General features: G+C 33.6%; 2 protein-coding genes and 1 non-coding gene across 3 annotated transcripts; 2 read left to right on the top strand and 1 right to left on the bottom strand.

Annotated features, from left to right (window-relative positions):
* Positions 2,992 to 3,062, top strand: TRNAG-GCC. Its single transcript has one exon. It is a non-coding gene; the product is annotated as a tRNA-Gly (tRNA).
* LOC104734205 lies at positions 5,152 to 7,236 on the top strand. The gene is made up of 6 exons (XM_010453733.2): positions 5,152 to 5,526; positions 5,994 to 6,063; positions 6,162 to 6,316; positions 6,510 to 6,570; positions 6,687 to 6,752; positions 6,869 to 7,236. The coding sequence occupies exons 1-5, from the start codon at positions 5,380 to 5,382 to the stop codon at positions 6,701 to 6,703; spliced, it is 450 nt and encodes a 149-aa protein (XP_010452035.1). The 5' UTR covers positions 5,152 to 5,379; the 3' UTR covers positions 6,704 to 6,752; positions 6,869 to 7,236.
* LOC104734204 (rop guanine nucleotide exchange factor 7-like) lies at positions 7,412 to 10,313 on the bottom strand. The gene is made up of 7 exons (XM_010453732.2): positions 9,807 to 10,313; positions 9,465 to 9,581; positions 9,191 to 9,345; positions 8,977 to 9,051; positions 8,576 to 8,875; positions 8,148 to 8,489; positions 7,412 to 8,057 (listed from the first exon to the last, which is right to left on the bottom strand). Exons 1-7 carry the CDS (start codon positions 10,051 to 10,053, stop codon positions 7,608 to 7,610), a joined length of 1,686 nt encoding a protein of 561 aa, XP_010452034.1. The 5' UTR covers positions 10,054 to 10,313; the 3' UTR covers positions 7,412 to 7,607.

Raw genomic sequence — 13,763 nt, 5'->3', positions numbered from 1 at the left:
TAAAAAAATGTTAATTAGTGAGATCTCTAATCACTATTTGTGTTTTAAAGCTTAGATATACTACTTTTTTATTAGTATAGATTCGATTTTCAAGTATTAATAGGTTAATAAATATATTGCATACAAAAAACAAACTTTACAAAAGGAATGTTTTGTGACGAGGACTAGTTACTAATATATAAAGTGATGATTGTAAACCACGAGGATTGGAGGAAGATTTGGTGACTAAACTACTTTAGATTGAAAAAGCCAGATCCAATTAGGAGGATTGTCTCGGTTGATCTGGATCTTGCAGTGATGGAGTGGTTCGTAGACGTATTCGTTTTGTGCTTTCAGTCTGATGTTTTGGAAACGCCGATTTGATCCTTAAAAAAAAATGTAAACTGAGTCGGAGTTAGTGATTGCGATGATGTCGAAAGTAAAAGACCAGTCCATGTGTATTTAATGTGGGTGTTCAAAGAAAATATGATCACACAAAAGACATGCATAAGCATGGATGCTCCCAACTCTTCAAACCGTCTCGAGTTGGCATTTTATTCCAAATTGTATATTTGTTGTTGATGGCTTATTGGCTAGTCATGATATTCGCGGACCTATTTTGCGTCTAAGAATCGTGCCAAGAGTCTACATAGCGAACCTATTTTGCGTCTAAGAATCGTGCCAAGAGTCTACATATCATCCATTTTCTAATTTTGCACACAACGAAGAGTCTGAGCAACACACCTCTCAACTTGCAAAACTCTTTTTATTTCGTTTGCTAGTTTTGTAGTAGTAACATTTTACCTATTTTATATGAAAGTCGAAAAAAAGTTAAAACATAATAATGCGAAAAGTATTAATTGCTTGGTAGGTCATAATTAAATAACATCCCAACCACAATAACTGTTGAATTTAACTGTAGGTCATCTTTTGGATAAAAACATGCTATATAATATACGTAATACACGATCACACAAAAGTATCTCATCACGAGTAAAAAAAAATTAAAACAAGTTAACAAAAACAGAATAATTTTTTTTTTTAAAATTCAACTATCATTAACAAAACAGCTATAATCGGCACATGCTTTAAGGGTTAAGATTCATTGGACCTAACTTCCTAATTGAATAATCTAGAAAAATATACATTACAATATTGTATGACCAAAGTAGAATAAACACAATCGGATTTTAATTCGTTGATCTGATAAGCTATTTTTATTATACTATTGTAACTAACCAATATGAACTAATGCACCGGGTAGCGATAGCAACATTATAGGTAAATGTATTGTACTACAACTCAATAGTTGTTGGTTCGTCATAATTTAGCAGAAGCATGATTTTCACCCATTTTACACAGTTATGATTTATATCCTCGTAACACAACGATTTTTAATTGGAACATTTGTTTTGTTTAGATGGTACAGCCATGAGCTTTTCCAGTGTAAACCTATGGTTCATGTAGCTAGCTACTAGGCCACAGTACTAAATTTAATTAGGACTTACAACTGCAAAATACTCAAGTTCTGATAAAAGACCATTGGGATTCTCAGGTGACGTCGTCATGCTAACGTTATTACGTTTTAAAAATAAAAAAAAAATATTAAAAGATTATTACGTTTTGATTTGCTCTGCACAAATCTTTTGCTTAGTGAGGATTCCACCGAGTTTGCCGTCAGTTGATGTAACGGCGTTTCTCGTTCTTCACAAAACTCCGTACGCCTTCTGAAACCATATCATCCACTCGCGGGTAATTTTCACGCGCTGTTATAAAACTGTACTAGGCTACTAGCTAATAGTAATTGTCTTAATTAATTATTTTTGACTAATGCAGGCATATAAGGAAAAAAACACTGCACTCGATTAGTAGAAAAGAATGATAAATTATGTAAATCATCGACAAGAACTGTATTACAAGGACCTAAACAAGAACTTGAATAGAAAAAAAAAAAAGCAGCGAATTATGGAAATAGAAACCAAATTTCATGGTACCAATACTATATTTTGGCACATGGAAAGATAATTCCAACTCACTTCTTAAAGTATAAATCACATCAGTCATTCGTTGCTTTTTTATTTCTTCTTCTTTTTCTTTTAAATTGAACCGGTACATATATTTGTTGTCTCGTGAATCAGAATTAAGGAGAGACGCATTAAATTAGAATAATAAATGGTCATATCATAACATAAATGACAAATCCACACCACATGTTGACGTGTTATGTTTCATCAAATCCAACTTAGCATCTAGGTGAAAAAGCTAAACACTCTAGAAAGAAAAGAAACATTTGTTCTTGTTACAAGGAATTAACTGAATAAGATAACAATTAGCTTACATGTTTAACTAACTATACCAAAAACAAAAAAAGCATGATGGTTTAGTTTCTGTCTAATCTTTGACGAGAACTAAATTTTTTTTTTGGTTACAACTAAACATTATTGGTAACAACTAAACATTAGTCTTTGCTTTGGTGTTGTTAGTTCTGTTTTTTTTTTGTAACATATGTCTTAAAAGTGTATTTGGTGGCCTCATAAATTTCTTTTTTTTCTTTCTTATAATTAAAGACTAAAACGAAGAGAAGTAACATGAAATATTTTTGGATAAATAAAAAATATTTGGGATAATGTAATATTATGAACGTAAAATGGTATTTTACTAAATTTAAATAAATAAATATATATTGGGTCCATATGAGGGGGGTAGTAGTACAGTACAGAGAGAAGCACTGTGATGACGTCACCTGTTAGGTTGCGTGACTCCTGGGCGCTGTTTCTGTCTTGTATTTACGCTATCTTCCCCNCCCCCCCCCCATACTCTCTCTCTCTCTTATTATTTTTTTTTTTCTTCTGCTTATTCTCATTTTAACCTAATTCATCTGTAATACTTTTGATGATAGATTATATTTGGTACTACAATTAGGCTGGAGTTAAATTTGTTTTCAAAAGAATACCTTCAATATGTAAAGTAATGATTATATTAATAATTCTTTAGAATGACAATTTGACAAAAGCACCAGTGGTTTAGTGGAATAATAGTACCCTGCCACGGTACAGACCCGGGTTCGATTCCCGGCTGGTGCATTTATTTTTATTTTTCCGAAACTTACGATTAACAAAACACCAATTTCATTTTTGGGCCATTGGGTGTCAAATAAGGAGCCCAAGTATACGTTGCTCTCTAAATCCAAACGAAAAAACTTAACAAGTTGATTTCGTATTGGGCCTATTTGGCTAGCAAAATTTACTAGTCCATCACGAGAATTTTTCATTGTCCTTTTAAAAAAAAAAAAAGCAAACATTACGAATGTAGTAGTAGTAAAGATGATGAAGAAATATCCTCTCTCTTAGAATCTCGAGAAGAGAATATGGAAATGTGTCGTAGTTAGCAGTTTCCCCGACGTATCTTCCGCTTGATACCAAGTTCCCAAACAAACTAACAAACTTGTTCACATTATACTAAAATAACCTCTCTTTTTTTTCTTTCTTTTATATAAAATTATATTCATAGATTGTTATTCAAAACACTATATATGTATGTAATTTTTGACTAATTAAAATATTCATAGTTAATTAGTTATGTATTGCAGTTTTATACTTATATGTTTGATGGAGCAAGCATAATTAGTTAAGCTTTCAATATATTTCTAATTAACCTATTCCTAAAATTCCTCAAGACTAAACAATAATCACAAAAGCCAAGACGCAATTGAATCTTTACTTTTTTTTTTTGTCTATCTTATCCTTTTGCCAGTCGTCGTCTAGTATCTCTCTTGCATGAGAATCAACCACCAAAATCTAACCTGAATTTGATGTAAATGTAAGGCAGAATAGAAGTGGCCATGGTTTTCAAAACTATATACATCTCGAAACCTTAATAGCTACAAGAAAAACCAAACGAAGTTTGGGAAAAAAAAGAAAGAAAGAAGAAAGTTTTTGGCATTTAATAAAACGTCTCATTCATTGAGAAGGGAGTAGAGATAACGAGAGAGAGAGGTCAAGTTCAATGTTGCAGCCGACAATAGAGAAGAGATAAGGTCTTGTTTAAAAAAAAAAAACTGTCACGTGAAACTGAAATCCACAAAGAGCGAATGAGAGAAGTGGAAGAGTCAAAGATAATAAAAACACAACGAACTTTGACTCATCCTTCCTTTCAAGGGGGTTCGTTAATTATCCATTTTGGATTATTTTTTGTTTGGGTGTGTGTGTGACTCTCGTACGTGGCTATTTGGTAACTACCGACCTAAGATAAGTTTGGTCCTACTCCCCCTAATTCGATTACCACGTGTCGATCGCATTATCAGACACCTCGAGTGGGGGAGTTGTAATTTGAGTAACCAGATAACGGTAATTGATACAATAACTTATCATACTAGTAGTAGTATGACATTGACATGAAATCATATTCCAACTACCGACGTTTTTTCCTTTATAAAAAAAAAGAAAGATATTTTCCCATCAAGCAAAGTCCTCGTACCAGTCGAGACATCTGTATATTGATGTTGTTGTTGTTGTTATTGTATACGCAAATCTTTTACATCAAATTTATCAGTTGTCTAATTGATGTTGGGTCAACCTAGTATAAAAGCATCCCCAAACTTACTTACCAGTTGATTATACCAAACTAGTACCTAGAATGATAAATAAACAAGTTTTTCTACTCACACACAGCAACGATAAATAAACAAGTTATAAAATGCTAGTTTCACTCGGTGACACACATCGATAAAAACTATGTAAAGTAGCAAAAGATAAAACGAAAAAAATACCTCCATATTCATTTTTACCATTGCGCTAAAGAATATTAATTACAAAAAATAATAATTACGTCACCAGTGACAGCATAAACAAATATATGTGTATAATAAAAAAAAAGTCGTTTAACCTTTCTATTTATTGTTTTCTCTATAAGGGAAGAAAATATATATACATTTTTTGTCATATAAGAAAAACTAAGAAAGAATTACAATACGTAACGTTGTAGTCTGATCAAAAGTTATTAAGGGGAAGTGATTAAACATAATCAGCTTAACCCTCCTAAAAAGATTACAAATGGTTTTTTTTAACAACAAAATTAACATATGGTTTTAATTTAATACGGTAATTAAAACCCAACAAAGGTTTCGTTGTTGTTAGTTGAGTTAGCTCTTCTATAAATTGTCTCGAGTGTCCCACACAGTTTTGCTTCCCCTTTTTCTACCTCTCCCCAAATTTTCATATTGCTTCGCTATAATCTTCTTCATCATCGTATAAACCAATACATACATCACTCTATATATATATATATATATATATACATCTAATATGCACATAGGTATATACAATAATACGTATAGTAGTATTAGAGATTTCTGGGTTTAGGCTAAAGAGAGAGAGAGAGAGAGAGACGAAATCAATATCAATGGAAGGAAGAAAGAAGAAGGCTTTACCTTCCTCCTCCTCCTCTTCTTCTTCGTTAACCTCTGAGCTTTTTGGTTCTAGAGATAACCCTTCTTCTCCTTCTCCTTCTTCTGGTGTTTTCGGATCCATCTTTGCTCCTCCTTCTACGGTAAAAACAAATCCTCAAAGTTTCGATTTTTTTTTTCTTTCTTTCTTTCTGGGATTCAATTTTGTCGGTGTTTGAATTTCGTTAGGTAAATCTCTGTTTCTATTTCGATTTCGATTAAAAGCTTCGTTGGGAATTTAGGAATTAGGGTTTTCAAAATCGATACGATGATTTATCTGATTTGATCGTATAGCCGAATTGATTTGATTGATTTTTGTTTTCAATTTCGTATTCACAATTTTTTGAATTGTGAAGGTTCTGTTTTTGTTTGTCTGTTTGTTGCAAATAGTGGATTTTTTTTAAAAAAAGAGAGTTTTCAAATTGTGGAAGAAGACCCCACAACCCCAAATTAAGAATAAGAACACTCAAGAGAAGAGGAAGAAGAAGAATTTTATGTGATTTGTAGCTTGGAGTACACGTTTCTCCGTTTATGAAGCATTTGATACTATTCTTCTCTGTTCTTGTTTCAGGTTCTGGGCAGAGAATCTATGCGACAAGAGACTGTGACTGGTGGCTGGAACGACAAAACCTCTAAGACTGGTAATAATTATGTTTAAAAAAACATCATCATCTTTGACAAGTCTCTCTGTTTATGCAATTCTCTTGTTGATATTTGAATTTTTTTTTTTTATTTGCAGGTGATGTTGATAGAAACAGGGAACATCAGGAGAATCTTGGTTCAGCTTATCAGCAGGATCAGAGAGTACAACCTTGTCATCTGAGTTCTTCCATCTATTACGGTGGCCCTGATGTTTATTTCCAGTCTCAAAGTAATTCCACCATCAACTCCACGGTAAATCTAAACTCAACTTATTACGCTTGTTCATTGACTACTGTCTCTAAAGAATCTGGCTGAAGAATCTAATGCACGATTTACTCTGGGAAAATGCTAGAAACTTTCTTGGTCTAGTATAGATGTTTTATAGAGTTAAGTCTTGTGGAGCTTTTGATGTGTGTTTATAACTTATGTTTCTATCCTTTTGAAGAACAAGAAAGATGGAGGGGAAGATGATTCTGGGAGTGCATCAAGAGGAAATTGGTGGCAAGGTATATCGGTTCTTATGTTTCCATCTGATGGTGAATCCATCATTTTGTTCCGTTTTGGGGTCAATCTTGTTCCGTTTCTCTAACCATTCCTGAGTTTTTTTTTTTTTTGTTTCCAGGATCTCTGTATTATTAAGTAGAGATCTTACTACGTAAGCAACTGTTATAACTACAAAAGCAAGAAGGTATACTGAACCCAAAAAAACATCCATTGGAACAATTCTGCTTAGGTTCTAACTTGAAACTTCTATAACTAAGACATGAAAATCTGATTTTTTTAGTTTGTTTGGTTCGGTTTTAGATTTTGCAGGTACATAGGAACAAAAAAACGAAGATAGAGTAGCTGTTGATCCGTCGTTTGTAGTAACTTCTCATCTTATTATTACAAAAGTATGGAAGAAGTTTGAAGCTAGAGCTAGCTAGTTCCAAAAACAGGGGACTTTTTTTTGGCCCTTGTCGTGGTTTAGTGATTGACCCGACCGGTTCAGATCTAATATTTCCCTTTGTTATATAGATAAACCGTTGATAGTTTTGTACAAAAACTCTATCGATCTCCAGTTTCCACGCATATAAATAAAATAAACTCTTTTTGGTTCTCTTTTAATCGAAGGAAACAGTTGTATTAGTTTGGTATACACTTATACTACTATATGAATGTTTGGTTATCTCGGTCTGGATTGTTATGAAAGGTTCCTTATCATGTTGACATGGGAATCTACTTTTGAGGAGAACAATGTTGAGATTCTTCTGCCTTTTGTCATAAGATGTGTCCTCCATTGATTCCAAGGAGTTTCCTTTTTGACATTTCTCGTAGTTCTTCTTGATCCTTTAGCTTTTACAGTTATAGAGTTCATATTTGGGTTTAGTTAATAATAATCTTCGAACTTGGTTCCTTTGTGTCATCTCAAAGTCAAAGCCCCATCTTTCCAATTATTATAATACAAATCTAAACTACACACAAGAAGAAAATAAACATTATAAAGATATTAATAGGAAAAGGGATCCAAAAAACAGAGACTTTTCCAAGGAGCAGTGGTAATTCAAATCCCAGGATCAAGGTTGGACACATTCAGTGACTCCTTCATGCACTTCTCTAGAGACAATCTCTCACCCGACGAAGAATGGCTCAATCTTTCTACTGGAAGATCCTTTAATCTACTAGGTTCGTTCTTGGTAACATAGGCTGTCAAAACCCTTTTAACACTGCTACTGTGAGGAATCTTGAACCGTGAAGGAGATGGCGGAACTGTCATTGATGATCGGAGATCCTGTTTTGAAGGCGAATAGCTCGGAGTTGTGTAGTTCGAAACAGGCACTGCAATGGTCTTGAGCGCGTCATTACCGTCGTTGCCTAATGTTGTCGGAATCTGTTCCGTTGAATTTCTTGTAAGATCATCAACAAAGAGCAAATCATCTATACGAGCGACAATGTTGAACGCTAAACTCTCTAGAACTCTCGAGTAGCTTTCCAGAATTGACTTCCCGATGTCCTAAAACAGAGAAAAAGGAAGATCGTTTAGTGAGCATTAAAAAGTAAGCAGAGTGATATGGGAATTGATTTTCGTGTAGTAGAGAGAAACCTTGTTGTATTGGATTTTGCTCATGTCTAGAGCGGTTTGAGGAAGACCTAGGAACCGTCGTTTTAAAGAAATCAATAAACTTTCAGCTCGATCCGCCATTAACTCTAGCTTCTCTGCATCAACCATTAGTTCTTTCACCATTCCCCACGAAGTTCTAGAATTAGTAGCTGGTTTGGAATTAGTTCTTTTGTGCCATAGATAGATTGATGACTCGACTCGGTTAGCTATCTCTATGGCTTGATGTTCAGAGGACAAGTCAAGGCAATCAAGAAGACATTCAGGTGAAAATTGATCAGACGAAATGTATCTGTAGATTAAATCACCGAGGCAGGATCTTCCTTTCTGAAACATACAAAAAAAGAAAATGCAACTTTAGGTTTCATAACTGAGTATGCTAGCGAAATATGCATAGTTCTTTTTTTTCTTACCCGTGGAAGAGATTCAAGGTATGAGTCAGGGATTTCCATGTCAGCGAGTGTGATACTGTTGATGGCCATAGCAGCTTTTAGTATCTGATTAGTGCAGTCGCGTTTATGCTGCAGCTGTTTTCTTGAGTTTTCTTGTAAACCTCCTGGTGAAAGCCGTGGAACGGGAAGCCACCATTTGTCTTCTTGTCTCTGAAAAGATTTTCGAAAAGAAGATGATCCGTCCGTTGCTGCTGATTCGTGTGACATGATTCCTTGGTCAACATACCAAAACTCTGTCTCCTCAAAACTATCTAATATCTCCTGCAAAGATGGAAGATGAAGAAAAATTAAACCTTTGCTGCTCAAATAAAATACCTAAAAGAGAGACACTTGGTAAGGTGAAAGAGGTCACGGGGTCTTACGAGTAGCATGTTATCTAGTTTCCTGAGAGCTGGAAGATTAACATAAAGATCTGATCTTGGTCTGCAAGTCATTATCTGCAACAAAGGAACCAGAAAAAGACTTGAGTCAATAATCCGAAGTTTTAGTGTTTCTTCTTATCCACAAATAGAGAACTCGAAACAACAAAAAAAAAAAAGCAACCTAACGCATCCAAAGGCTATGTCTAGTCTGTACCTCAAGTTTGGTTCCATCAGGAAATGTTTGCCAAGTTGGAGTCATCTCTACAATGTGATCACTCACACAGAGAAGCCATTCCATTTCTCTTCTCCACATATCTTTCTTCTCTGTAGGCAGTGGTTCTAACCTCCATAGTTGTCCGAACAAAGTAGCTTTATTTGTTTTTAAACAATTCAAGCAAAAGACAAAGTCAAACAAAGCCTATCAAGATCTGTTCAAAAAGGAGTTGAATTCAACAAATCATGAAAAAAGTGAATCCATTTCGACATACCACAAAGATTAGTGATTGCGTTTGAAATGGCTAACGCTGTGCAGACACCATTCCCAGAACCTGACATATCTTCTCCGAGTAGCAGCTTGGAAAATCTTTCCTTCATCATCTCAATCTCTACATAGTCAAACCAGAATAACAGAACGACCTTTTTAAATTCACACAAAACATCCAAAGCTACGAACTTTAAGCCCGTTTAATGTAAAAGCTACGAACTTTAAACAACGAAATCGTCAGTGACCTTTTAAATTCACACAAAACATCCAAAGCTACGAACTTTAAACAACGAAATCGTCAGTGAGGAATAAAAGCAAACACTTGGTGGGTGCATTTATGACGAACCTGAAACTCTGGAATGCTTGGCACAATCGGAACGAATCTTCTTCTCTCCGTCGTCGATATTCTTAACAGACCAACGAGAAGAGACAGGAGAAGCCGTGAAATCCTCCGTAGTACAACTAGGGCTTCTTTGTTCTTCCTCCTCATGTCTGGTTGTTTCAGAGCTGCTGCAGCAACTGCTTTCTCTAGCTTTCTCTTCTTCCACTTCTGGCATAACGTCGATTTTCAATTCTTCCGACGAACCCCCCATTACTGCGCCGCAAAATCTCTCTTCGAACACAGTCTTCGCTCTGCTCAAATACGTGACATCAAACGCTCAAAGGAGCCTCCTTTTTTGTTTTATCTCTCTGTATTTTCTCGTGCTTGTTGAATCGCATTACATTTATGAGAGAGCCCTTTGTGTGTGTATTTTTTTTTTCCGATCTGATTCTTTCAGTTTATTTTCTCGGAAAAAAAAAATCTGAGAAAAGAAAAGAGAAAAATGCAGTGAGTGAGAGTGATGAGGTTCTCTTGTTCGATGACGACAAGATTTAAATTTATACTATAGTTTAATATTTGAATTGTTTTTTTTTGTAATTATGGGAATCGTGTAATTGACGGATCCATCTACGATGTTCTCTTGTTTTGTTTTTTTATTAATTATCTCATTATAAAAAAAAAAAAATTGGATTGTGATTTGATAACAATAAAATCATAGAATGACGTATTTAATAAGATTGTACATTTTTTTTTACGTATACAAATTGTTTAAAGAAAAAAAAAAAAAGTCGCATTTCATCAAATGATATTCCAACGGTACAATACATCTACAAACAATTTGTATTACTTACTTTTTTCTACTTAGTTACTTATCATATATACTCGAATTCATATTTGTTGTCCCTTTTTTTTACAACTTCTACAAATATATTTGGTGTCACAAAAAGGACACAACAACCCAGTTGAAAATTCCTTTTCAAGTTGTAAGAGCACTGCATCGAATTTATTCACCAAAAAAAAAAGAGCCCTGCATAGAATTTTAAATATTACAAATTTCAAAATTGTCACTTCGTGATGCATTCACTGCCAAACAATGAATGCGTCCTCTCTTAAAAGCCATTAAGGGTATATCAAATAGTAAAAAACATTCAATACGTGAATGAAATATTTCGATATGTGTTACAACTCAAAATCAATAACTTTATCCCTATGTTTTCATTTACCCCTAACAAGTTTGATAAATGAATGGTACGTAAAGCCGAATAGGCTGACCACAATTTGGTCCAATCCTAAGGATAAAGGTTGAAAGTGATGCTTTGTCTTTGGTTCTAACTTAACCAAATTCTCCAACGGTTTTATCATCTTTGCGTATATATTACGATCAAGAGTGGTCACTACACGTTTAAACAAAAATATATTGGTAGCTTCATAATTTCCCTTTGCTTATCTGATGATTTCATACAAAAACTTCTAATAACATTTATATGTGAAAATAGGTACGACCTTTACCTATTGCTTAGGAATTTAATTAACATGCGAAAGATGTTAACATTTTTAGAAATCCCATAACTTTCTTCTTGTTTGCATATTATAATTTCACATGTTTGGTAAGATATTGCTCAATTTTCAATCAAACAACTTCTTTTCAAATATGCTGTATAAGATATGGCCTTAGTTGGGAATTTGGAATATATGGTATTCCCCAATAACGTAACGTCGTAATTGTATGTAGATGTTTCGAGCAATTCAAACAACTTAGTGGTTTGTCTCTTTGTTCTATATCAGTTGTCGTATTGTACGTCGTTGTTTCCCTTACAAAGCAACCCTGGAAATAAGGTTGAAAGTGTTCTACCTTTTGTCTAACAAACGCAACACGATGAGTGATGACAAAAGTAAATAAATATTTGAATAAACCTTGAACAATTAAAATATCATGATTTTGTGTGTCCTATAATCACATCGAGAGTTTTGAGTCTTACATAATACTAAAATGATGGTTAATTAATGATATATTGCAGCTCAAGAAAGCCTATAAATTAAGTATCTACTCATTCTACTCTTGCAAACATTTCATCAACTTCTAATTTCTCCTTACGCTATATCATTATTTTTAACAAGGACATGACTTTCAACTTACACTACCCCAATATCCATAATCAAAAGTTCTTAAAAAAAACATCTCATTTCCTTGAGCTACAAACTAAGTTATCTTTTTGTTTGTTTTATGGCCCAATGCACCAAATTTTTTAGGGATTTTGAATATCCAAACTCAATGTAAAAATAATATTGAAAATTTTCAAATAAAAATTACCTTGGTGTTTTGTCCAAAAAGAATTACCTTGGTACATATCGCTTCACTCATGGACCGAAGCAAACGCTTTAGCTTTTCATTATTTGTTTAGTTATATCGATTGCGTTTGAATTCATAATTTCACTGGGCTGTCATCTATGGGCCATATAGTATGCTATCATGGGCCATATAATCCGTACCCGTTTGGAGAAGTCGGGTCAAGCGAACCAGTAATTAGATGATGCATAATTGCATATAGTGAGACCAACTTTTTTTTTTTTTCCTTTTTGTTTAATTACATGCAGCTAAGCAAGGGGATGTTGCCAAAACAGAATGACTTGCTGTCGTCTTTATCCTTCTAAAAAGATTAGAAAGGTACTAAATGTCAAAAAGCTTGATTAAAAAATTACTACTTTGAGAATCACTAATAGTTAATTTTGAAGATATGTAACAAATTTTGTTCTCTAGTGCAAACCTATGATATTACAGACTTTGACCCGGACAAAACCTGACATCGAGCATATTGGGAGACTTGTTTTGTTGAAACTTGAAACATTTTGCTTCCCGTATAAACATTTCATTATCGATGTAAAATTGCAAAACCCAATTATTTCCTTAAAAAAGAATTATAATCTGTTTCCTTTTATAAAGATGACAGTGATGATAATTGATAACGTAACTGTTTGTGACATTATTATGTACGTGTTCTATGAATAATTGATTGGTGACAAGAAAATATGAGTATGAACAATAATTTTGAAAGTATATCGATACCCCTTTTCCTCTAGATTTTTCTAATATAGAATCCAATTAAGCCATGTGTAAAGTCACATTTCTTGATCAATCACCTTGCTGAATTTTCATCATCTTATGCTAAATAATTATGCACTTCACATGTAACCTCAGCAACTTGCACTTGAGTTGAATCCGAAAACTTTGCAGTAGAAATTCCTATATCTAATAGAAAGTTGTCTAAAAAGACGATGTATGTATTGGCTGATTTTTTGGGAGAATTGAGGTTGTTTATGTATAAAAAAATCATATCATATTCAAACCCATGATTGAAAACATTGGATTTGGACCATAAAGCATGTTCCTAAATCCTAACATCGAGATTCATTGAGTAACACAGTAACCTTTAATTTTCCTTTTTGGCCGATCTTAAATACGTATAAGAGATTCTAATGTTTAAAATGTGTTGAAGGTGTATTTGTTATAAGCAAATCGTAGTATAACATTGTCTTTTTAGTCACAAAAAAAAAAAAATATCTACATAATATATTACGTTTACGACGTGCTATCATAATGTAAGGAGAAAAAGAAAAAGGAAAAAAAGTAGAATCCTTTTGCTTTATTGAAACAAAAAATAATAATAACACATATATTACTTTATTTTAATTGGATCACTGCTCTAAGTGGCTCTCCTTAGTCAAACAAATAACAGGCTCCTCATGCAAAATAAACATTAGTGGTTTTTGATAAGATAATGATGTTATCCATGAAACCTTAAGACACGTAAATTGTGGGTGGCATACATGTGTGCGCAAAAGAAAATACCTCAGAAAAGTTTACTAAATTATGTCATTTGATTTGATTCTAGAATATAATAAACCTCTTAATCAGGTCAAGATTAACATCTCTATAACACACATAAGAAGTTAAAAACAGATTATAGTTTTCTGTCATCACAT

The sequence above is a fragment of the Camelina sativa genome, chromosome 13, assembly GCF_000633955.1.
Source record: "Camelina sativa cultivar DH55 chromosome 13, Cs, whole genome shotgun sequence".
In the NCBI taxonomy this organism is placed as follows: domain Eukaryota; kingdom Viridiplantae; phylum Streptophyta; class Magnoliopsida; order Brassicales; family Brassicaceae; genus Camelina; species Camelina sativa.
Note: the sequence above shows the minus strand (reverse complement) of the source record. Positions and strands in the feature narration are given on the sequence as shown.